The sequence below is a fragment of the Telopea speciosissima genome, chromosome 7 (assembly GCF_018873765.1).
Source record: "Telopea speciosissima isolate NSW1024214 ecotype Mountain lineage chromosome 7, Tspe_v1, whole genome shotgun sequence".
In the NCBI taxonomy this organism is placed as follows: Eukaryota; Viridiplantae; Streptophyta; class Magnoliopsida; order Proteales; family Proteaceae; genus Telopea; species Telopea speciosissima.
The window spans coordinates 20,661,721-20,685,903 of record NC_057922.1 but is presented as its reverse complement, the minus strand read 5'-3'; the positions used below and the strand labels follow the sequence as shown (position 1 = coordinate 20,685,903).

Here is a 24,183-nt window from a genome sequence, read left to right as displayed (position 1 = left end):
TTCATCGAGATCATTGGGCATAAAATTTTTGTCTATGATATAGTATCAATTCGCTTCCGCCACCATCATCAACCTTGCCCCTACACCATCCGAGCAGGGAGCTTCCTACCCCTTACAACCCCCACAGCCCACTCACCATTGAGTGGGACCACCGTGGTCAAGGAGAACAGTGCTCCTTCCGCATTGGTTAAAGGGCCTTTTATGATGATAAAATTTAGTGTCATATGCCGTTAAAGAATGTGATGGCATTTTGGTCATTTTCCATATCCAAGACCAACCTTGAGAAGGAGAGATATTGAGACTGTGATCGTTTGTGCCCTATTCTTATCATCATCAGGAAGTAACAAAATGGGATGTATACGGAATGTCCTATGATTTTGGACAAGAAGGAAACCTATAACTTAAGAGATATCTAATCGATTGTGATTAGGAGAGTTTGGACGAAACAAAATGTTAGGATTCCTAAAATTTATTTCATGTCTAGATACATGATAATAAACAGGTAAAAGGGAAAGTAAAATTAAAAGATTCACATTTTGTTATTGACATGTTAAAAGATTCACATTTTCTATTGTCGGCTTCTTACCGGGGCCTTTTAAAATTGCTTCCACTATATATTTCAGGGGAAAAAGATCCCCAAACCGAAATGTGGAGATTCTTTTCCATGCCCTCTTACATTCTAATAGTGAACTCCTCTTTCTCTCACATCAAATAGGTCCCTTGTACATGAAACCACCTCCCATGCATTTTTAATCGGTATGTCGTGGGAAACCTTTTCTATCGGAGCAATTTTGTGTTTTGACTTTTGAGTAAAGGGCATTTAAGTTTTGATCTATGTCATCTCTGAGAGGTTGGGTTCTCTATGTGCCTGGGAAGGAACGAGAATGGATCATCTGCACGCACATACATCTGAGAGACAACCACATAGCTCTTTTGTTTTCATAAATACCCTCTACTGGGAACTCATCGAAAAGTTGTTAAAAAGGCCTTACGTGCATTGGCTGGTTGTTGTGAGCTTTTGTGCCCTAACACAAGGTGGATGGAAATAAGTTGGTTCTTAGAGATCTTGAATTCTGATCATCACAAGAAGAGAAGAATCTACTTTTTTACATATCCTTAAAAAATTGAAGACCAAATCATCAGAGTATAGTAACAATGTCATAAATAGCTTATGTAGCATGCCAGAGTCAGACTTTGAGCGAACAATTAAGATGATGAACATCAAGGATAGATAATATTGCTTGCTGTTGAGTCATCAATTCACCATCTGCTTCGAGTCTGTCCAAACCTTTTATCACTCTATGGTTCTCTATTGTTCCTATCTGCATGGTTTGTTGGGATTCCTTGCTTTTATTGATGAATGTATCTATTTATGATGTTGCCACAATGAATGATTATAAACTTGTTGGATATGTGTATTCATCAAACCTTATTTGGACCTATTTATAAAGTTAAGGGATAAAGAATGCTAACCGGTTGTGCAGTGTGGCGTGTAACTATGCTTGGCTGTCAGACACCGCCAAGCACGAAATGACCGGTGCAACTACCAGGAAATGAAGAAAGGACCAAGGGTACGTCGATCATTTTGCGAGTGACTGTGTCTAGACACAAGTACACAACATATTGCACGACCAGTTAACGTTCCTGTGTTAGTGTAAGATTATACCTTAAAGTGTTCACAACTAAAGACAATATTAGGCATAGTATTCATAGGTGTTGGGACGGGATTGAGGATCTCCCAATAACAATTCTTTTTTTTCTTTTTTCATGGGGGATTGATGTTGAGCTCTGCGAGCCATTTAGTTACAAACGAAGAAACCATGTGCTAAGAACCTTAGCTAATCCTTTAATAACCTTATTCTTGACATACCAAATATAGTAATAAGTAATAATATACACCTAGAAAAACTAGACGGAAGATTGTTTATCGAGAACTTTCAAAGAGAGGATAGAGGCGCAAAAATGGATTATGGTAGGACTAGAGGGAAGTTTTATCTCAATCCAAGTAGGCTTGCAGCCTAAATGCGCTTAGTCCAATCACATGATAGGAAAAAATGCCAAGTGGATTCGAATCGTTATCTCCTCCAATTTGCTGCCCGCTCCAATTGCCTCCAATTCCTCACATAGGAGCGGAAATGACGACCCTACCCCCTACCCGAACACACTGCCCAAGGTGGGGTAGGGTGGTCATTTCCACTCCTATGTGAAGAATTGGAAGAAATTGGAGCGAACAGTGAATTGGAGGTGATAATTATTCAATGGATTCACCACAATAACCACATAAAATACAAGTAGGCTTAACTAGCAGTCCTCCATGTAACAATATCATTCTTGACAACGATTAGAAAATTTTCCATTATATCTTTGCTTTAACTGAATTTCCCTTTCCTTCACTTCTAACCAGATAAGCAGATAACGGACTAAAAATTATTATTATTATGTTAAAAAATAACAAAAAAAAAAAAGAACAAGGCTATGTTTGGTTGTCCAAACGCAGTTTTCTGCTAGAAACACAAGAAATGAATATTTTTCACATAACTCCATGTGGACAACCGAACCTAACATAACAAAAAAAATTCAGATAATATTTCCAGAAAAGCAACTCATTCTTTTCATTTAGGTTTACATGATCACAAGGTATAGTGGAAACAGGATCTATTGGTTTCAACATAAGACTCTAATTTATCAGGTTTTGTCACTGGAAAACATCAAAACCCTTCAACCTAGAGCCAATTCTTTTTTTCTTTTTTTTTTAAAATTTAACATTTCTCTTGAACATCCTTTATTCACCCCCAAATTAATGTAGGGGGACTTCAGAAGACCATAAACATCAATAATCAAACATTACTGCTGCCAGCCATACTGTTGATTCCGATTATTACCCATCATGTTTGAACCCCTGCCAACACTCGAACCTCCGTATGGACCCCCTTGAGGATAATTCGGAGCACCCCCTCCATAATTACTGCCACTCCCTCTGGGTCCTGCACCAGGTATACCACTTGCAGGATACGGAGGGCCACGCCCTTGCGGTGGATATGGTCCACCACTGTAACCTCCTCCACCTTGGCCTCCACGATTAGGGTGATTGTATCCCCCACTGGGGTTTCCACTCTGTGGGTATCTGTTTGGTCCTCCCGAAGGCCCACGAGGTTTACCATAGTGGTGGCTAGCTCCTGCTGGAATTGGAGGCTGGGAAGAATGCATTGGCTGGTTAGGGCCTTGACGGAGCTGGGGATGTGTTTGTCCACTCTGCTGGGTAGGAGGCAGGCGTTGATGCTGCTGTGCATGCTGCAGCTTCTGACGCTTTGCCGTTTCTTCGTGTTGGCGCTGCTGTTGTCGTTTTTTCTTTGTTTGAAACTCATGAGATGATTCATACTTAGGTAAGCTGTAAAGCCAAAGTTGGTTTGAAGTTATAACAAGAAACTACAAACTTTAAGAGTACATTTTAGCCAAACTGTAGGAACAAGTGCCACTGGTGCCGAAAGTTACAGGTTGGATGGAGAAGAATGAACATGAGGAAATTAAGAAAAACGAACCTTTTTGGATCACAAGGCAAGGGGTCAGCCCAAAAATACTCGGCATCAAGTGCATCCTCGGCAGATATTCTCTACATCGACAAAGCATGACAAACAAGCATTAAATAGCAGAAAATCAAATCTACGAAATGTCAAGAAGACATTTTCCACTGATGATATGGAAGTAATGAATATGAAATGGAATAATTCAGTTGAATTGACATATGCAAATACCAAGAAGAGAATATCACACAACTTCGGGCTGGATTATGAGTACAAATTGGATTGAACAAGGAGACCAAAACTATGAAAAGAAGAAAAGTTAATTGATGCCAACAAGTACACACTGCATACCATGAACTCAAGTGTTTCAAGTCAAATCAGTTTCTTGAACTTGCTCAATTTGTTCATCATTGGTGTAAGGTCTACATGATTATAAAGCAAGAAAGATGCAAGCATCATCACAGCACTCATACCACCCAAGTTACCATATAGATTCTACCAAAAAAAACCATCAAATAGACTAGTTGGAATTTGGGAAATTATGACTTGTGTCTTTAATGACACTAGCCCCCCTTATTTATAATAGAATGAAGTAGGGTTACAATAAAATGACTAAAACGACTGAACTACCCTTGTACCCATATTACACCCATATTACGATACTCCCCCTCAAGTTGGAGCATAGATATCACACATGCCCAACTTGCACAAAATAGGATGAAACACTTTACTGCTAAGCCCCTTTGTGAGAACATCTGCTAACTACTCACTAGACTTCACAAAAGGAATGCAGATAAGACCCATCTCCAGCTTTTCCTTGATAAAGTGATGATCAATCTCAGGTCTCAACATGTTTGGTGCGATCATGCTGAACTGGGTTATGAGCAATGCTAATGGCAGACTTGATGTCACAATATAACATCATAGGAATACGAACAGGAAGACCCAAATCACGAAAGAGACCTTGAAGCCATAGCAACTCACAAACACCATGTGCCATAGCACAAAATTCATCCATTGCACTAGACAGAGCTACCACACTCTGCTTTTTACTACGCCAAGTAACAAGGTTGCCGCCGACAAGAGTGCAATATCCAAAAGTTGATCTCCTATCATCTGGTGAACCAGCCCAGTCTTGCATCAATAAAGGCCTCTACACCCATATGATCATGAGGTGAAAACAGAATACCCTTCCCTAGAGCCGACTTCAAGTACCTAAGAATCCAAAAGACAGCCTTCATATGACAAACACAAGGGTCGTGCATGTAGTGACTCACCAAACTCACAACATAGGCTATGTCAGGCCTGGTATGGGACAAATAAATGAGACATCCTACGAGGCGTTGGTATCTGCCCTTATCAACCTACTCACCATCCTTGGCTTTCTGCAAGCTTGCAGCCAAGCATACATGTCTCTGAAAGAAGATCTAGGGTATATTTCCATTGAGAAAGAAATACACCTTTAGTAGATCGAGCTACCTCAATACCAAGAAAATATCTTAACTGCCCTAGGTCTTCGATCTCAAGTTCCTTACCTAGTTAAGTCTTCAAAGAAGCTATCTCAACAGGGCCATTCCCAGTAACAACTATGTGGTCGACATATACAATAAGAATGGTAAATGGTAAGGTGATCACCAACCCGCTTAACAAATAGGGTGTGATCAGCATTGCTCCGCTTGCATCCTACTCACCATAGCCCTATGGAACTGACTAAACCAAGCCCATGGTGATTGCTTCAAGCCATATAGTGTCTTCTTCAGCTTACATACCTTCCCATGAGTCTGTGGAGATAAGAACCCAAGGAGAACATCCATATACACTTCTTCTTGCAGTTACCCATAGAGGAAAACATTCTTGACATCAAGCCATATAATGCCTTCTTCAGCTTACATACCTTCCCATGAGTCTGTGGAGAAGAGAACCTAGGGAGAACATCCATATACACTTCTTCTTGCAGTTCCCCATGGAGGAAAACATTCTTGACATCAAGTTGCTGCATCTCCCATCCAAAATTTACTACACATGAAATAGTAACACGAATGGTGTTCATCTTGGCAACAGGAGCAAAGGACAAATCCAAGATTGCTTAAATCTGATTTATATTGAAGGAGTTATGTTCCAATCAAACCTACTTAGGTATGCGTGAATGCTGTCAAAATTGCTCTAAATGAAAATATTTTTTTAAACGTCAAAACAAATGAATATTTTACCGCACTTTTGGTTTTTAGCAATGTTTTACCATATTAAGATTTATAAAAATTTTAGATTTGAGAAAAAACCCAACATTAGAAAGTTGAAAATTTGACCTACTGCCGAAAATCCAATTTTTGTTCTTGAACTAAGGGATGACTTTTTTCCCTTTTGGAATTTGATTTTTTAACTATTTTTATTGGATTCAAATAGGAGGTATTCGCTTACTTATGAATAATATTTTAAGTAAATGAAATAACAAATATAAAAACAATTTTCGATGGGGATAAGTGACACTTATATAGGTGGTCATGTCGAAACAAGTGAAATTTGGTCGAAATTTGGTAAAAACAAGTTGAAATTGGTCGAGTTGGGTCAAAACATGGCACTTTTTAAAGTTGATGAATCTCGTCTCGGTTTCTTGCGAGACCGAGATTTAGTTCCGTGCTTCCAAGAGATGACGATTTTGTGCTCCGCCACCCCATTCTGAGCTTGAGTATCAACACACCTGGTCTGATGGATACTGACTAAGTCTGCAAGATAAGATTGAAAGGAACCCTCCATACATTCCTTCCCATTATCAGAGCAAAGAATCTGCATCCGACCATCATATTGTGTTTTTATCAACTCATGGAACCGCTTAAAACAATCAAAACCTTCATTCTTTTGACGCATCAGATAAATCATGGTAAGGCAAGAATGACAGTCAATAAAAGAAACAAACCAGCGGTACTCAGATACAGAGACACAGTGGCCAAGGCCCCATATATCAGAATGAATTAAAGAGAAAGGAACTAAACTTTTATTGCCCAAACTGGGGTAACTTGTTCCGGTTTGCTTGGAAAAAACACAAGCATAAAAAAAAAAAACTGGTTTGGGTTACATCTAGAAAATAAAGTGGGAAAAATAGTAGATAAAGTGCATATAACGGGGGATGTCCCAAGCATTGGTGCCACAAACGTAATTCTGTCAAAGCAGCAGAAGAGGAGTCCATGTGAAGAGGCTGGGTAGAAGGAACAGGAGCTGAACCACTATCCAAAATGTAAGACACCACCATGCACCTTACCACTACCTATTGTTGCCCCTGTCACCATGTCCTGAAAAATACAGTGAGAGGGAAAAAAAATACTTTGCAATTTAAGGCTTGGTAATACTACTAATAGAAAGAAGATTCATAGGGAAAGATGGGGCATGTAAACCAGAAGATAAGGAAAAGTTAGAAACTTTGACCACCCCTTTTCCTAGAAATAGAAGAAAGGGATTCATCTGCAATGCGAACTGTCCTTACTCCTAACCTGATGATGGAGAATACTGGGGAAATGGTTGGGAGAACTAGTCATATGGTCTGTAGCACCTGAATTGATTATCCAAGGAACGGATACCATCGAGGCACTAGGATGATTAAAATAAATACCTGAGTGGGCAAAATGAGACTTAGAATGAATTGGCAAAGAGGCAGCCGGTGCAGCAGACGGAGTGGGAAGCTGGGTCATCATGTAGTGTAGCATAGATAGCTGCTCCTATGAAAAAGGAGCGTCTGTAGGACCAGCAAAACCTTCAATAGTAGTCTCTGTGTGGTGAGCAAGAGCTTGAGTACCACAGCCACGTCAAACCACCACGCCCGTAGTCACGGCCATGATGTAGGACAAAACATTAGGCCAGTACCAAACTCTAGACGCCAGTAAAACTTCCAACAATGATCTTTGGTGTGACACTCCTTACCACAATGTAGGACAAAACATTAGGCTAGTACCAAACTCTAGACACCAGTGAAACTTCCAGCAATGATCTTTGGTGTGGCACTCCTTACCACAATAATCACACTTCAAGACTTCCTTCACAGGCTGGGTATGATCACCTGATCGGTTGGAAGAGCTCCCTCCACGAGGTTGGGAACCTGAAAACAAGGCAGACCTTTCTTGAGAATTTGGTTGTACCATGGCAACACGTCGACTATCCTCAGAATAAACCAGAGAATAGGCTTGGGCCATGTGCGAAAAGGGTTCGCGATTAAGGACATGAGCCCTAATCGGATCAAACTCAATGTTCAGGCCAACAAGGAACTCATATACACGAGGCTTGTCTTCCCGTTTCTTAAAAGCATAAGCATCACCGGGACAAAGGGGATGATAATCTTCATAAAAATCGAGTTCCTACCACATACCTCGTAACTCGAAATAGTATTGGGAGAGAGTCATCTCCCTCTACTTGGTACCACTAATTTTCTGTTTCAACTCATACACCTGGGAATAGGTTTCCTTTGCAGCCTGCCAGATCTGGGCAGCAGTGTCAAGTAAAAGGGTATCCCCGAGCAATTTGGGGTCGCATCGAATTCAACAGAAAGGCCATAACAAGAGAATTGTCAGAACACTACTCCTGAGCAGCATCATCAGTTGTAGGCTTCTCCAAAGCTCCCGTGAGATATTTAGAAAATCCACGGGAACTAATAGAGAGGGAACAGGACTTTGACCACATCAAATAGTTACTACCATCAAGTTTAATGGAACAAACAGGGATGGTAGGAAAATCATGACGGGTGTTTCCTCCATCCAAAACAGGGGACATGGTTGAAGTCATTGAAGTATCTATTCCTTCCATCTGAAACAGATAATAAAAAGCAATTGCACGAGCAAAGGGCGCCGGAAGCGATCACCAAAGCATGCCACAAAAAAAAAAAAAAGATGTAGCATGAACAACCAAAAGAATCAGCTATGAGAATAAACCATCTGATCTAGTACACCATAGAGATTCAAGCCAAAAAGAGCCCTTAGTGGGGGAGAAAAATCAACACCAAGGGTGGAAAAGACTCACGGTTCCAAGAGTGGAACCGCACGAGAGAGAGAGAAGCGGAAGGTGGGTGGGCGGTACTTCTGCCGGTGCGAGTAGAGGGTGGAAGTTGGTGGTGTTGGTGCTTCTCGACGGTGGTAAGAGGTGGCGGTAAGTGGTGATGATGGTGTTGTGACAGGCAGAAAGAGAGAGAGGAGAAAGGAGGGCGGTATGGCGGGAGAGAAGAGAGTCTGAGAGAGGAACTAGGTCATTGAGGATCCCAAGGTGGATCTCAACTCTGATACTATGTTGGGATTTGAAAAATTATGACTTGTGTCTATAATGACACTAACCCCCTTCATTTAAAATAGAATGAAGTAGGGTTACAATAAAATGACTAAAAAGACTGAACTACCCCTGTACCCTACTATATTACAATAAGACTAATTGTTATTAGGAAAGAAAAGCCTATGTTACCAAAATGAAATATAGTCACAACACAACCACCGGATTCGTAAACAGCAGCCAGAAGTTGGGGAGTAAAAGGTTTTGGAATTAAAATCTTTTGGTCCCAAAAAGCAAACAGAAAAACAACTCATTACCAGTTCATATAAAGTTTGGAATGATGAGATGGAAATTTTAAACATGCATTGACATTCCATCTTCAAGATTACACATACATATGGAAATGTCCGTACTATTTCATTGTTGGGCAATGTGCATTGATTGTATGGTATGAATGTCCAAATTACAATCACATGAAAAAAATCAAAGAGGGGCACACAAAGATTTTTGTACCAATGACTCTTTAAAAGGATTTTCCAAAATAAAACCCTTCAACTATGAAGATAAATGGATAAAAGGAATTACCATATCTGGTCAGCATAATGCATACTTTCAGGATAACTTAATGAAATTAGAGACCAACGAAAATGATTAAAATATATATTTTTTTATAGCAATTAATTGCAGGGTAAAAACAGGGGGAAAAAAAGAGGAGGGTGCAAGAAAGCACTTCAGAAACCAAAGGGCTCAAAAAAAAAAACAAATAAAGGCCCAGAGACGAAAAGTGTAGTAAGGAAATCCCAGGAACAATGAAAGCAAGCACAGCAAACAATGGAACCCCCACAGCCAGAGATGATAGCAAGGATTAATCTAACAAACACCAGATGTAAATGCATCACAGCAAGCCAACTTCCTTTCCAAGAGAAGACCTGGGACTGAACAATAGGAAATACCAACAACCAGTCAAAATGAACCCAAAACCAAATATAACAATCAAAATGCATGGCAGGCACTTGAATAACAAGAAGGAACTCCTTTGACAGATCCAGATCATCAATATCCCTTTATTCCCCCCCCCCCCCTTTATGAGCAATAAATCATTTTATAAAGATAAAAATATTATACATATGCAATCAAAGAGCCCAAAGGCCCTCTCAGCCCAGTTCAATTCCCCCAATATACAGAATAGCACCATGCAAAAATGACTTGGCCAACTTACAAACCATTCTATTAGCTTCCCTGGGCACTCATATAGTTCAAGAAGGATGACTAAAGTTGCACCTCTCTTACAAAATGAAGAATCTCCACAGAACCAAGGCAAATTCCCCAAAACTATCCAACTCCTGTATTCCAGTCCCCTTCCATTCAGTGTGTGACCCAGAGAAGTAAATTTTCTCATGCCAAAAACACAATCCTTCCTATCTGTTACAGTAAGTGCAACCTCACCAACAGGACACAAGACAACCAGTAGAACAGATATCCCTACCCTTCGCTATCTCAAAAGCCTTTGACCCAAGAGCAGACCCCACTACCAGAAACCAACATGGTTGGCAATACCTTGATGGCATTAAAAGCAAGCAATACCTCTATATACAAACTTTCCGTACATATCTATTCCTTTAAGCGAACCATTCACTGTTTAGGACTCAACACCAACATCCATACCAGGAAAATTAGCTTCAACAGGCCAAGTAATCTTAAGGGTGTCAATTTGGAACCGAAACCGTATACCGAAACCAAAACCGCCCGCGTAAAACCGTACCAAACCATACCGTTGCAAAAACGGAACGGTACGGTACGATATAGTCAAACGGTATTGACCACGGTACGGTATCGGTATTGGGTATAATACCATCGGTATGTACCAAAACCGTACCGTTTTGGGGGGTATCATTGTCAAATTAAACTCCTAACAGTCCTAACTCCTAAGACCCTAAATCCTAAAATCCCTAATTCCTTTCACGCTTTCAGACTTTCAGTTCAACTTCAATCGTTTCGACTTCCCTTTCCCCTTTACGGTTACGGCTTCACCCTTCCTGCCGTTCTTGGCTAAGCTTCCTTGCGACGCCCAGAGCAGCACTCCGGCAGAGCGGCCAGAGCCTCCTCGAGTTTTGACTGAGCAGTGGCTCCAGCGAACCTCCTCGAACTCTCGAAGTAACGAGATCTCTTCAGATTGTTCAGAGTTCAGATCCCTCTCTGGCTCTCTGCTACTGGATTTCTAGATTCTCAGGTAAATCATCATTGATCTCCGATCTCCAGCGATCTCCGACTTCCCTTTCCCCTTTACCCTTCTGAACTGGAAATGGCGGTTTCTATTTCTCCTTCATCGATTAAGTTCTTATTGTTCTGTTTTTCTGTTGTCGTTTTGGTTGGGTTAGTGAGTGCATCGAGGTTCGATGACCACCGAACTGGGCACTGGACCATTTCATTTACGAATGAGAAGAGCTTAAGCTTAAGCTTGATAATTATTCTGGTTAGTTCCCTTTTTTTCTAAACAATATTTTAGTTTCGTCCTTGAATGTCCAATCATTTGTACATTCGTTCTTATACTTCGAGTGTTTGATCGTGTCTCTACTTCTAGTGTCCCACATTGTCTCTATTGTTTTTTGATGGTCTTCTTTTACTCATTTCCGGTTCTCTGTTTCATCTTCTTTCACGTTTGCTCTGTTTTATACTGTTTTTTGTACCATATGCATATCGTTTTTATACCGTACCGAAACCGTACTGTAACGGTACGATAACGGTATTGAAAATAAGACTCTTAAACGGTACGGTACGGTATCGGTACCGGTATTGGGTACCTATTTTTGGTACCGTACCGTATTACCGAAACCGTACCGGTTGACAAGCCTAAGTAATCTTAGCAGAAACTCTTCAACAACAGGTGTGACCTCTTCACTAAAGGAGAAGCATCAAATTTGCTCTTAAATCAAGTTGAATACAGGACATTTTGACAAGGCCCATTTTGCTTCAAGATGCTATATTCCTAGGTGATACCCCCGAAAAATCTGATTACATGTCTTTCACCAAATGTGAGGATTACCAGCAGACAAAGTACATAACGCGTGAAAAATGTTTCAATCAAGTTGACATACTACTAAAGTCATATGTACAAACCAACCACTCTCATCTTACATCTCATGAGAATGAAATTAAAAACATAGAAGGCGGCACATTGCTTGAATCAACTGGAAAAATTGAGTGCTAAAGAAGGGCCCAAAATGGTTGGATGGGTTTCACCAAGCAAGTGATGTTTACTCATCTTAAATACTAGTTATGAAACACCTACTTCCTACTTATGCTACATATTCTAACTATATATATGCTTTTACATTAATGTTTCACATAATTTTTTTGTACACTTAATTGCTGATATAGTAGGTACCTCATGTGGTGAAGGTTTTCAGGTCAAACACCAGATATTTTCAATTTAATGACATGCAGGTTCATTCAAAAAACACATAGAAAGCTGGAATATTATACATACAAGAAAAGATCCCTAAAACAAGGTTAGCAAATAGTATATCTGGAATCTGGTGTACCTGACTGGGATTAAGAGTCAGCATTCTGTCCAGCAACTCCAATGCATGGCGGTCAAAGCTATGAAGCAAATTAAAAAAACCCAAAAAAAAAAAAAAAAAAGAACTGGTCAAAGCTAAAGTCTTCTATTTTGCTAAAAGAGGGAACCCACCCAATATGTATATCAACCAAATCCAAATTCCAATAATTAATAGAGTTGTTCTTCTTACTGCCTGAAAACCTCCCTTAGACGTCTCTTCATTGGCCTTGTTGGCTTGAAATTGTTATACCAGGGAATCTTGGAAACTCCAGGCCAATTGCTCTCATCAGGAGCTCCACACAGCTCAAAGATCTTGTTCAATTGCTCAGGCTACAGTAAGAATGAAGAAAATATGGAATAAATTAAGAGGGCTACAAGAAAATTAACACAGCATAAATCATCAGAGTTTGAGATCAAGCAAGTAGTAGAAGTTTTTAAAGATCGCATCAGACTAATCAAAGAAACAAGTAGAGCAAACATGAGAAGTCCACATGTCTTGTGAGAATTATCTACTTTCTACAAGTACACTACAAAAATGAAAGACTAATTAGGATTTCCTATGCATGTCTTATCAACTCCTCTTAAGTGATAACATTCATGTGCAAACACGTCTACACACCTTCAAAATCAGGCAACATAGCAACTTTCCCCACGTTCATGTAGTCCATGTAAAATAAAGTCTTCAGAATGACAAGGTCAACATTGTAGTTTATAACTGGCTATGTTATAAAAAAGACACAACTCTTTTCTGCATAAACATGATCAAATTCACATAAAAGTGAAGATTTCAGTAAAAGTAATATTATCGAAGTTAGTAAGATAACATGCCAGGTCTACTCAAATTGAAACACCCCCCCCCCAATAAAATGGACATGAAAATACCAACAAAAAGACGTAAATAATAAGTTCAATAATAATGTAGTTATTGTGAATATTATAAGGCAGTATAAATAATTCAGCATAAAGTGATCAAAATAAACAATTACAAAAAATTACAAAATCTCATCCGATGTCATCCAGCAATACCAGAAAAATGCCACGTTAAAGGCACCACAAGTTTTTGAAAACCATCACCCATGATAGCAACTGAAAACCCCAGTACTTTCAAGAACAAGGAAAGTGCTCCTCTGAAGAATCTTGCAAATCTTATATCACACAGAACGGAAGTTCAAAATATTGAATCATGGCTACTAAAGATTACAAATAATGCTGGCATGTCCTAAAGTCGCAAAACCAATTATACAGATAAAAATTTGAACAAATCATTGAAAATCGGTGTGAAACTCCACTAATTTGTGGGTTTGAGAGAGACCACTAAGGGAAGTGTAAATATTCTCCAATTTGGATAAACATAGGAAAGAAACAAAAAATCACAACATTTATGCTGTAACTTTCAGAAATTTAGGGAATCCAAAAATGTGTTTATGCTGTAACTTACACAAAAATTCTACATTTATTGATAATTTCCAAAAATTGTGAAAGAAACAACTCACAACATAGGAAGCCTCAGCCTTTCACCCTAAAATAAAAACTCCCATTGCGGGAAACTACTTTTTAACATCCAACCAATCTCAAATATCAAAGTGAAGAATAATTGAAAGAGAATGAGTACATGGCCTAGTCCCACAACAATATGGCTTGGCTCAGCACTGCAGATATTTGAAGCAGTGGTCGATGATTTGACACCAAGCTTAATATAAGAATGGCTCCATGCTAGATTGAAACAAGGTACTAAAACTTGAAACTCAATACCAACTCAACCCTTGGAAAAACCGAGTTGAGTCGAAATCTCGCTGAGTAGGTGCATTTTTTTTTCCGACTCGACGCCTCAACTCAGTGGGTTTTAGACCTAGTTTGGGTCTGAAACTTGGTATTCAGCCTATTTTAGGCCATTTAAACACAATGACACTATCAGATTTTGCAAAAATAAAGTCCAAATATGAGTTTCACTTCGGACCATAGGTTGGTAGGCGACGACGTACTAAAATACCTTACTCTACACATAATTTAGTAATAGAAAGCAATCAAAACATTCAATTCATGTAAAACAACTTAAATAAGCATTAGAAATTTTAAAGTGTACAATACATCAATCTTTAAACAAATGTTATATAAAATGTGATATGTTAATGTATTCAATCCCAAGATTGCATAAAATTTCATAAATCTTAATATGGTAAAACATTGCTAACTTTAAGCTTTGTTTTGAAAGCTTTCCAATAAGTCCAAGATTGCTTAAATCTGATTTATATTGAAGAAATTATGTACCGGTCAAACTTAATTTGGTGTGCACGAATGCTGTCAAAATCACTCTGAATGAAAATATTTTTTTGGACATAAAAACAAATGAATATTTACCGCACTTTTGGTTTTTAGCAATGTTTTACCATATTAAGATTTATAGAATTTTTAGATTTGAGAGTAACCCCAGCATTAGAATGTTGAAAATTGCACCTACCGCCGAAAATCCAGTTTTTGTTCTTGAACTAGGGGATTGACTTTTTTTCCTTTTGGAATTTGATTTTTTAACTATTTTTATTGGATTCAAATAGGGAGGTATTTGCTTATTTATGAATAATATCTTAAATAAATGAAATACAAATACAAAAACATTTACTTAGATGATATTAGGCATAAATAAGTGTCTGTCCTGATTGGTGGCATACATAAGTGTCTGTATACCAAGATTTCCCACCGAGATCTCACCCAGAGCTTGAGATCTGGCACTCATATAAAGGAGTTTGAGGTTGAGATGTCGAGATCTCGGCGATATCTAATGAGATCTCGACCGAAAAGATGTACTTTTAAAAATCGTATAGCAACTCGTCTCGACTTCCTGAATAACCGATCTCGAGCGAGATCTCGCGAGTTCTCGAACTACCGATTGAAAATTTAGAGTAATGAGGGAGAGAACTTGATGTTAGAATTATATATTGGTAAATTTTTTATATGTAGGCTTTTTAGGATATATTACCAATAAATAAGTAAAAATAACTTTGAAAAAAGGAGAAAAAGAGGAAAAGAAGAATGAAATCAAGTAGGGAGATAATGAGTTATACTTGGTAAAGCCTACATACTCCCCTTGTACGTATCCTACTATATATTGTTACTTTGCTTTGTAATTCTATTCTATTTAAGTTCTGAATGCGTAATCATCAGAGTTCCATTGTATTTTTTAACTATTATCTTTCTCAGTTCTCCCTCCCCCCCCCCCCATCAAAATTTCTGCGACTTGACAAGATGAAATATCAATCCAAAATCCAAATCCAAATTTTGACCCTTGATGAAGAGAGTTTCCTGAAGAAAAACAGAATGTGTCAATTCTAAGCCTGTTGCTTTAGAGAAAGAAATTAACCAATCAAAAACATAAAAGTAAGAGACATCAGAAACTACAGAAAGGAGGCATATCAAGAATTTGATCTGTAAAGCATGGTGGAAAAAAACCCCACTTCAAAGCAGTCAATATGGCAACAAGAAAGTCAGGATTGTATGAAACAGATTTACATAACCAACATTGTGGGTCTCTTTTATTATTGACAATGGCAAAACATTAAATTTAAGGACTCATTCCAGTGCAATGCCATCAGCTCATTCACATGTGAACTTTGGTAGACTATAAGGGCATAACAGAGAAAAAAGAAAAGACACAAATCAAATTACCTATGCACTTGTTCACAATCAACACAACTTAGATTAATTATAATTACAAAGTGGAGACCAAACCGTAAACTTAAAAACTTTATTTTTTTAAAAAAAAATATGCAGGGAAGAGCAACCCTACCTCATCTTTTCCAGGAAAGATAGGTTTCCCATGCAACAGCTCCGCAAAGATACAACCGACAGACCACATGTCCACAGCTGGACCGTACTTTGTGGTTCCAAGAAGCAACTCTGGAGGTCTGACCAGATGATTAACCATAATCAAACATGAGGACAGAGGCCATTAACCTCTTGGACACAGATATGCTAAATAGTATAGCAGTTTAAGTGTAAATCTTTACCTATACCACAAAGTAATCACGCGATTTGTAAGATTGCCATTGTGATCATTGGAGAACGACCGTGCAAGACCAAAATCAGCAAGTTTCAGATTTCCTTCATTGTCTATAAGAAGATTAGAGCCTGAAACAAACATAAATGCCATTTATAGATATCATCCAAGCTGCAGACAATTCAAGAACCAAGCCCAACAAATGAAAAAATTAAAACTTCATAATAACCTTTGATGTCACGATGAAGCACTTGATTGACATGGCAGTAATGAAGCCCAGTCAACAATTGCCTCATGTAGCACTGACAAGAAAAATAGTCCAAAAATCATTAATCAACTAATAACTATTCATCCAAAGAGAAAAAAAAGATACATAGTCACCATCAGGGAAAATGGAATTATTGACAGTAAATGAGATTATTATACCTTGATTTGAGGAACTGAAAATCGCATCCCAGGACGGTCGGAGAGACCTGTCAAATCATGGTCCATATATTCAAAAACCATGTAGATGCCACCTTTGTATTTGTTACCATCTGTTCCAATGTGAAGTCAATTAGTAATTTAGTATCATAATTTGTTCTCTCAAACAAGTCAAAGAAAAATATGCATACTAAACTTCATGTCTAACCCAACATAAAGAAAAACGCCAAGTTTAACCCAACACAAAAAAAAATGCCAACATTCTGTCACTTTCTGGCGTTTTCAACACATGTATAACACCAGACAGATGCTGTTACATGCGTGTGTATAGCCCGGGTGGAGTAGTTATGTAGTGTCTTAGAAGTCTCACATGGGTTGTTATGATGGGTAATTATGAGTTGTAGTTATAGGAGTGTGGGTGCAGTTACATAAGAGAAGTGGAAGGGTGAGTTTCTACGTAGTTATCATAACCGTGTAGGTAGTTATGTAACTGTGAGGAGTGGATCACGTGTAACTAACTCTTATCTATCTTCCCTTTCAATGGAATGAAGCTATCGAGCATTATTATCATTTATCTCCTTGTGGGAGTTGTGGGAATCAAGGCAGGGTTTCCTCTATAGAACCCAAACATTACTCTGCAACTTCTCCTTAATCTTCATTCAATTCTCTTCGTCCAAGATAGGGAAACCGAGTCAGGCGAGGTACATACCAGATGTCCACAATAATGGACACTTCATGATGTATTATTGTATTTCCTTTTCAAAAATAAAGGAAGGAGGGGGAAGAGAAAATGAAATATAGAGACTGTCAAGAGGGAGACAGGGAGCTTGAGTGTAGAAAGAAACCATATCATATGTAGTGGAACAAAGACAAAAAAAAATATACTTATAGTCAGATCTCGGTGACTACCTAAAGGAAGAGCATACTTATTATCTACATTTACAGACGTCTCCATGTGATGAGTTTCTAGGTCATCTCAGAGACCATGAAGCCACACTGGACACAGTCGCATTTCCCTGTCCTTTTTGTGCATAACCAACTGGTTGGCAAATAGCAGGATAAACATCCCAAAGATATAACTCCCTTGAGAAACACTGATCAGATGAGAACCAATGAATTAAGACATTGATGACACTTGCTAAATAAAGACTGTTGCAGTGTCAAAAACGAAGAGGAGGACGACCTGATTTGGTCCTACAATGGCTTATTACTTGAGTTTAGAAATTCAGTCCAGTCCTGGATGTGGGATTAATGTAGTCCTAGGTAGGAGTAATCCCACTAGGAGCCAGGGTAATGGGGTCACACACAAAGGCTGGCCGATTGGGTTAGGGTTTAGTAATTTGGGGCAAAACTAGGGTTAGGGTTGGATATTGGGAAAGGGGTTTATAGGGTATTAATGGGCAGCACTAGAGGGCTATTATGGTATAAAAAAAGTTATGGTTTGGATGAGTTTTGAAATTCTGCAATTTTGGGCAGAATTGAATTTTAGGTCAAAATTAGGGTTAAAGTTAGGTTTAGGTTAGGGTTGTCTTATATGGTAATGATAGGCAAATGTAGGGAAGTCTAATGGTATAGGTTTTATGATGTTTGAGTGAATGGAAGTAGGTTAGATGAGTTGGACAGCAACATAAGGTTATTTGAGACAATTCCTAATGGAGGTAGGAGAAGGGGATTCTAGGGTTTAGGATGGTGGGGGTCTAATGAAACTTGGATCGAGTGTCAATAACGATGTAAGGGATGTATGCTGAAAGTTTGGTTTGAAACTGATGGACAGATTTGAAGTTATGGAGGAATCCTAGTTAGGGTAGGAGTGAGAAGAAGAAGGTTTAAACAAAGTTCAGATTCAGACTTACTGGATTTGAAGAGATCAAAAGGCAGCAGCTTGAGAACTTGAAGAAACCTCCCGATCTTCACGATGCAAGGAGTCGCAAGAGTCCACCCACCCTATCCACCTTGAGATCCACAAGGATGTACACTCAGAGAGCAGCAGCAATGGCAGCAAGCTTAAAGCTAATTTTTATTAATCAAATTCGTATTCAATGCTGGCCTCCCTCACAAACTTATATAGAAGACTCAAAAATAGACTTAGACACTAAAAAGGAAAAGCCTAACCCAATCCTTAACCTATTAGTTAACTTAAACTGACTAGGAAACTGAAATAGACTCAAAATAGAGTCTTATAACACCCCAACTAAACAACTAAAAGAAAAACTAATAAAATCACTTCAATTGAACCACTGGTTCAAACCAGCTTTGGACCGGTTCAATTTAAGACATTAAAAACATGAAAATAAACTAAGTATAGGGCTAATCCCGTATGCAACCTATGTACCAATATTTTAGGCCCATTAAAGTGGCCTATTACATAGAAAACCCATGGGATCAAAAGCCCAACATGTATATAACCCAACCCTAGACTTATTCCTAATAAAAGAAGCCCAATTTGGTGATAAATCTGCATCAGGGATAGTTTTAGTTCTTATTTTGCTTTGTTTTGATGCAAAAGGTAGCAGTATTGACTGGAATTAGGACTGTGTTTTCCAGCTTGAAATTTGAAAGTTATGATAATCCCAAAAGGAATATAAGACTTCCATTCGTTGGTTGATAGCTTAGTTTTGTTTTGAGTTTCAGTTTTGGAAGTAAGGAACTTCAGTTTTTTTTTTCAAGTTACCATGGTGGATTCCAAGGGGGGGTTTCAAGTGGATTCCTGGCCTGTTTATCCTCTTTATTCTTCTACCTTCTTATTCTCAGTATAAAGTATAAACTGATCAGTTTATTCTAACTTCCATCCACCTGCAGCAACCCCTGTTTTCCATCAAATTGTCTGGTTGATTCTTTAATGTAGACCTAGATTGGTAGAAGACCAACTAGCAGCCAGTAAACCAGGATCTGTTATGAACAGGTGAATCGGCTAGGTCAAAATAGGGATTTTTGGTAAAATTAGGGTTAGGGTTTGATGTGTGGGTTATGTCAAGTTGAGGTAGGGGAGTCTAACAGTGAAGGTCCTGAGATGTTTTGATGGAGGGAAGTATGTAGACTTGACTGGGCAGTAGGTTAGGGTTAGGTTTTCTGGGTTTTTGAAAAGAGAATAATGGAGGGACCTAGGTTTAGGATTGGAAATTAGGGCAGGGGCTTGGTTCGAGTTCTCCTTAGGGTGAGAAGGAAATTCGATCCAAATATGATCGTATTTTGGTGGCTGGGTTGGTCTGGGCAGAATTTGGGTTATGGGAATGATGTTCAGAGATAGAGGGAATGTTAGGGTTTGGTGGTTCAAAGGATTAGAAGAAGAAAGGTTAGGGTTGGGATGAATCAAACTTACTGTTGTTGCAAAATTCCCTTCACAGCAGCTTGTTTGATTGAGAAACTATAATAAAATTGAATCTTTAACTAGAACTTGAAGGAGAGCTTCGAAAGAACCACCCGGGCTTCCCACTGCAAGGTGTCAATCGGATCAAACACTGATTCCTTCAAACGATCCACCCGGGCTTTACACCGCAAGGTGTTCATTGGATCAAACACCAATCCCACCAGCCTTGATCAAACACAAGACAAAAATCTTCAATGGAAAAGAAGAGCAGCAAAAAGTTTTTCATTAATTTCAAAATTCATGTTCCATCCTTTGCCCCCTTACAACCTTATATAAAAGACTCAAAATTAGACTGCTACACTAAAAAGGAAAGGCCTAACCCAATCCTTAACCTATTAGGTAACTTAAACTGACTAGGAAACTGAAATAGACTCAAATCAGAGTCATAATCCAGCCCCACTAAACACTTAAAATAAAACTAATAAAATCACTTAAATTGAACTGTTGGTTGAACCGTTCAATTTATGAACAAAAATACTAAAATAAAACTAAATATGGAACTAAAACAATTAATCCCGGATGCAACCTAATTACCCATATTTTTTGCCCATAAAGTAACCTATTACGTAGCAAACCCATGGGATCAAAGGCCCAACATGTATATAACTTAACCCTAGACTTATTCCCATGACAATAAGCCTCTTTTTGGTGATGCATTTTCATCATTCTTCTTCAATATTTCTTGGACTACTGATAAGATTTGGCTCAAATTTTGTATACACGTTTCTGATTATCTACTCTCTTGATTCCTGGTTCAAGCACTGAGAATTATAAGCTAGAAAACTAGAACACTATCACTAGTTCTACTACTCCATTCAACTAGTAGCAGGAGGAGTTATCTGCGCAGACCATTTTTAGTTTTCTGCTTTCAGAGATATTGTGCAGACATAATCTACAGATAGGGCAGAGCACTTGACCACAAAATCAATCCTCTCTGACTTCTCTGCCTCAAGTTATTTTCTCCCTCAACAGTTCTATTTCTCTGTTTTGGGTGATCCTGGTTCTGTTAGTCAGTTTTGGCTTTATATTTTGGAACTGTTTTACATTACAGGAAGCATTGGAAACTCACCTGGTCTCCCTTGTTCATCTTTCTCAGGACCTGGAAGATAACACATGAATTTATATGTGAGAACAAAAATGATCACAAACATTAACAATATTAAGTTCCGTGTAAGAGAAAAGAGCAGTAACTAAATACAAAGGGAATGAGAAGTACCAGGAGAAGTCACAATCTCTTTCAACTTTATTACATTTTCATGATGTAGTTTCTTTAGAATTTTAATTTCACGTATGGCAGTTATTGGAAACTGCAAAACCAAAGTGAAATGTAAGAAATTCTAAACGATAATTGAATACTTTAATCCTATTAATAAAACAATCTCAGAACCAAGCAATCTAATTTTTCAACTCATAATAGTCCAAGCATATTTTCATAATATTTTACAGCTGAAAATGAATATAGAACAGAAAAATAGGGAAATTTAAATCATACCCCTTCCCTTTCATTGTCCATTCGTATCTTTTTCAAAGCAACAATTTCCCCTGTTTTGATTTCCCTAGCCATGTAAACTTGACTGCAAGCATAAAAACAATAAAAGACACCATCAATGGGTCTTCCGAGTTCATCAAGAAGCACAATAAGAGCAGCTTAAATAGAACAATAATTGTCATACGAGGACATAAATGACAGGAATATATCGATTGTTTCACCAAAACATTACATTCCCATTACAATTGAAAGGTTCAATTAGAAGTTTTGTACCAACTTTGTCATTACGAGAGGGAGAGAGATCAGGTTGAGGGGAGATATTTTAAAGTCCAATTTGTCATCTATTGATCACAGGCTAAATTGAAAGTGTGTAAGACATAATATAGATTATAAATATTTTTCTTACCAGTATTATGTAATATGTATATTACAAAAATTTGATGCATTAACGAGGGACATATTCATTATTTATCGTCTAAAAAGGTGATTAGAATTAAATAACATTGATGACCGACCATAGATACAATTCATATAAAGTGATATTTGGTGGTTGTAGATTTGACAAAAACCTATTCATATCCTATTAGTTCCATCTCAATATTTTAAACATTGATTATCTTTCTTTTAACAAAATGTTCCATAAATGATTAAACAATACTTAAGGAAACTTTATCTGGTTCTGTTGTTGGACATTTGGGGTGGAGGGGGGAAACTAATTTCAGAAAGTAATTCATCACTGGATGTTACTGGTTTGCTGTCATATAGTATAATCAATAGAGGTTTCAAATTGAACCTTTCAACCGTTGTAATTTATCTATGTACAGTTTTTTCAACCCTTACAGGTACCTTAACCGATGTCCACAGTTGATAAACACAACAAAATCTCTCTCACAATTGTAGAATGTGTGTTATAACTATTCTGCCATCAAGTTACTCTACAAGTGCATCCCCATATGAAAGAAATATGTACTACAGAAGCCTAAAACAGGAAAATTTTAAAAGAAAAAATTGTTAGAGACAAACAACTCACTCACCCATAAGTTCCTTCACCAATCTGCTCCAATTTCTCGAAACAGTCCACGCTTCGAGATCCCCATGAGGGTGACTCATTGAGATTGAGGTGGCCGGAGGGCGCCACAGCCATCTCTAACCTTCCCTAAGACCAACCAAAAACAGAACGTAAAAATATGACCAAATATCAAAATCTATAAATAAGTTCAAAGTCAACAGATGGAAGTTCTCCATGTAGCCCAGAGAAACAACTAGAAACTCAAACAATTCGATAAGAACTACATATCAAAGAGATAGAGGATACAGCCCTAGAATCAGAACCAAACCCAATTGAGGAAAGGAACGATAAAATCTTCCCATAGACTAATAATTGAAGAAAAAGGAAACAAGGGTTTCCAAGCAGGGGAAGAAAGCTACAGAAGGAAAAGGAGCCTTACCAGATTCGAATATGCCGACGAGAAAATCAGATCATCGTCTCTTGACTGAAAATGGAGGATGAGATTACGGGAATATCCGATGAAGGGTTTCTGAGAACCTTTGCCAAAAACCAAAACAAACCGAGCAGCTTGACCTTGATTTGGCAGAGGATCCAGAGAAGACACAAAGAACCAACGCAGGAAATTCAGAAAAACCCCAACTCCCCAAGCAGATTAATTCACTAGAGAAGCAAACAAGATTACAGAATCAACCCAACAATAAATAAATCAGAAGTCAACAGAGAGCAGTGGACGAATTTACGGGCAAAACACTTTTTATGTCTGGTTGAAAACGGGTCCGGTAATACCCGACCCATAGTTGTCCAACAGTAATATTTTTTCGGAAGTAGTTTTCTGACCACGAGTGTGGCCTACGCTAGCAGTTCCATGTGTCTATTTCTCTCCTCTTCAAAACAATGGACAAAGGTGTCCTTTCATATAGGGAGGAGAGAGATACACTCATGGGAATGTTGGGGTAGGCCACACTTCAAGTAGATATTTTTTTTATTGATAAATTATTTAAATCTATGTGATAAGACATGTAAGTTTGATTTTGTTTCACATTTTCTCTGACTTTTAAATTTACTTGTTTTGTAATTATTTTTCTGATCATGAAAAACCTCTTTATGTTTTATCCTTTATGAGTTTTGCCCACTCTCAAATGCTTCGGTCAAGTCCCACAACTTATAGGGATGTCAATGGATAGTTAAAAAATGGGTAAAGTACATGAACCCCCTTACAATGCACCTAATATTCCTCGTACCCCCCTAAGCGGCTCAATATTCCACGTACCACCCCTCAATATTCCACGTACCACCCCTCTTTACACCCTAAATGCCATTTAAGTCCACACCAGGTATTAAATGCTATAAAATGACCAAACTACCCTTTCTTCTATCTTTTCTAAAATTTGAAAAGACCTAATTGACCTGACCTATTTGTTAAAATTTGAAAAGACTAAAATGCCCTCATCTTCCCCAAATCATCATCTTCTTTTACATACCCACCACCGCCACCACCACCCCCCACCATTGACACCATCGCCAAATCATCATCTTGAGATAACGAGCTGATGATGCTGAATCAGTTTGACAAGGACGACGAC

General features: G+C 38.3%; 1 protein-coding gene across 3 annotated transcripts; it reads right to left on the bottom strand.

The window, feature by feature from the left end:
- Window positions 1-2,576: 2,576 nt before the first annotated feature.
- LOC122667886 (cyclin-dependent kinase C-2-like) lies at window positions 2,577-23,142 on the bottom strand. 3 transcript variants are annotated; one of them, XM_043864358.1, is made up of 14 exons: window positions 23,040-23,142; window positions 22,626-22,747; window positions 21,595-21,676; window positions 21,319-21,409; window positions 21,172-21,201; window positions 16,739-16,848; window positions 16,542-16,614; window positions 16,323-16,443; window positions 16,103-16,220; window positions 12,596-12,651; window positions 12,512-12,547; window positions 12,305-12,362; window positions 3,540-3,610; window positions 2,577-3,388 (listed from the first exon to the last, which is right to left on the bottom strand). In XM_043864358.1, the coding sequence occupies exons 2-14, from the start codon at window positions 22,733-22,735 to the stop codon at window positions 2,845-2,847; spliced, it is 1,500 nt and encodes a 499-aa protein (XP_043720293.1). In that variant the 5' UTR covers window positions 22,736-22,747; window positions 23,040-23,142; the 3' UTR covers window positions 2,577-2,844. The 3 variants fall into 3 exon arrangements, with proteins under 3 accessions (XP_043720293.1, XP_043720290.1, XP_043720292.1); XM_043864355.1 differs by having other exon boundaries at window positions 12,512-12,651; XM_043864357.1 differs by having other exon boundaries at window positions 12,512-12,651; window positions 22,626-22,750; window positions 23,042-23,134.
- Window positions 23,143-24,183: the final 1,041 nt, after the last annotated feature.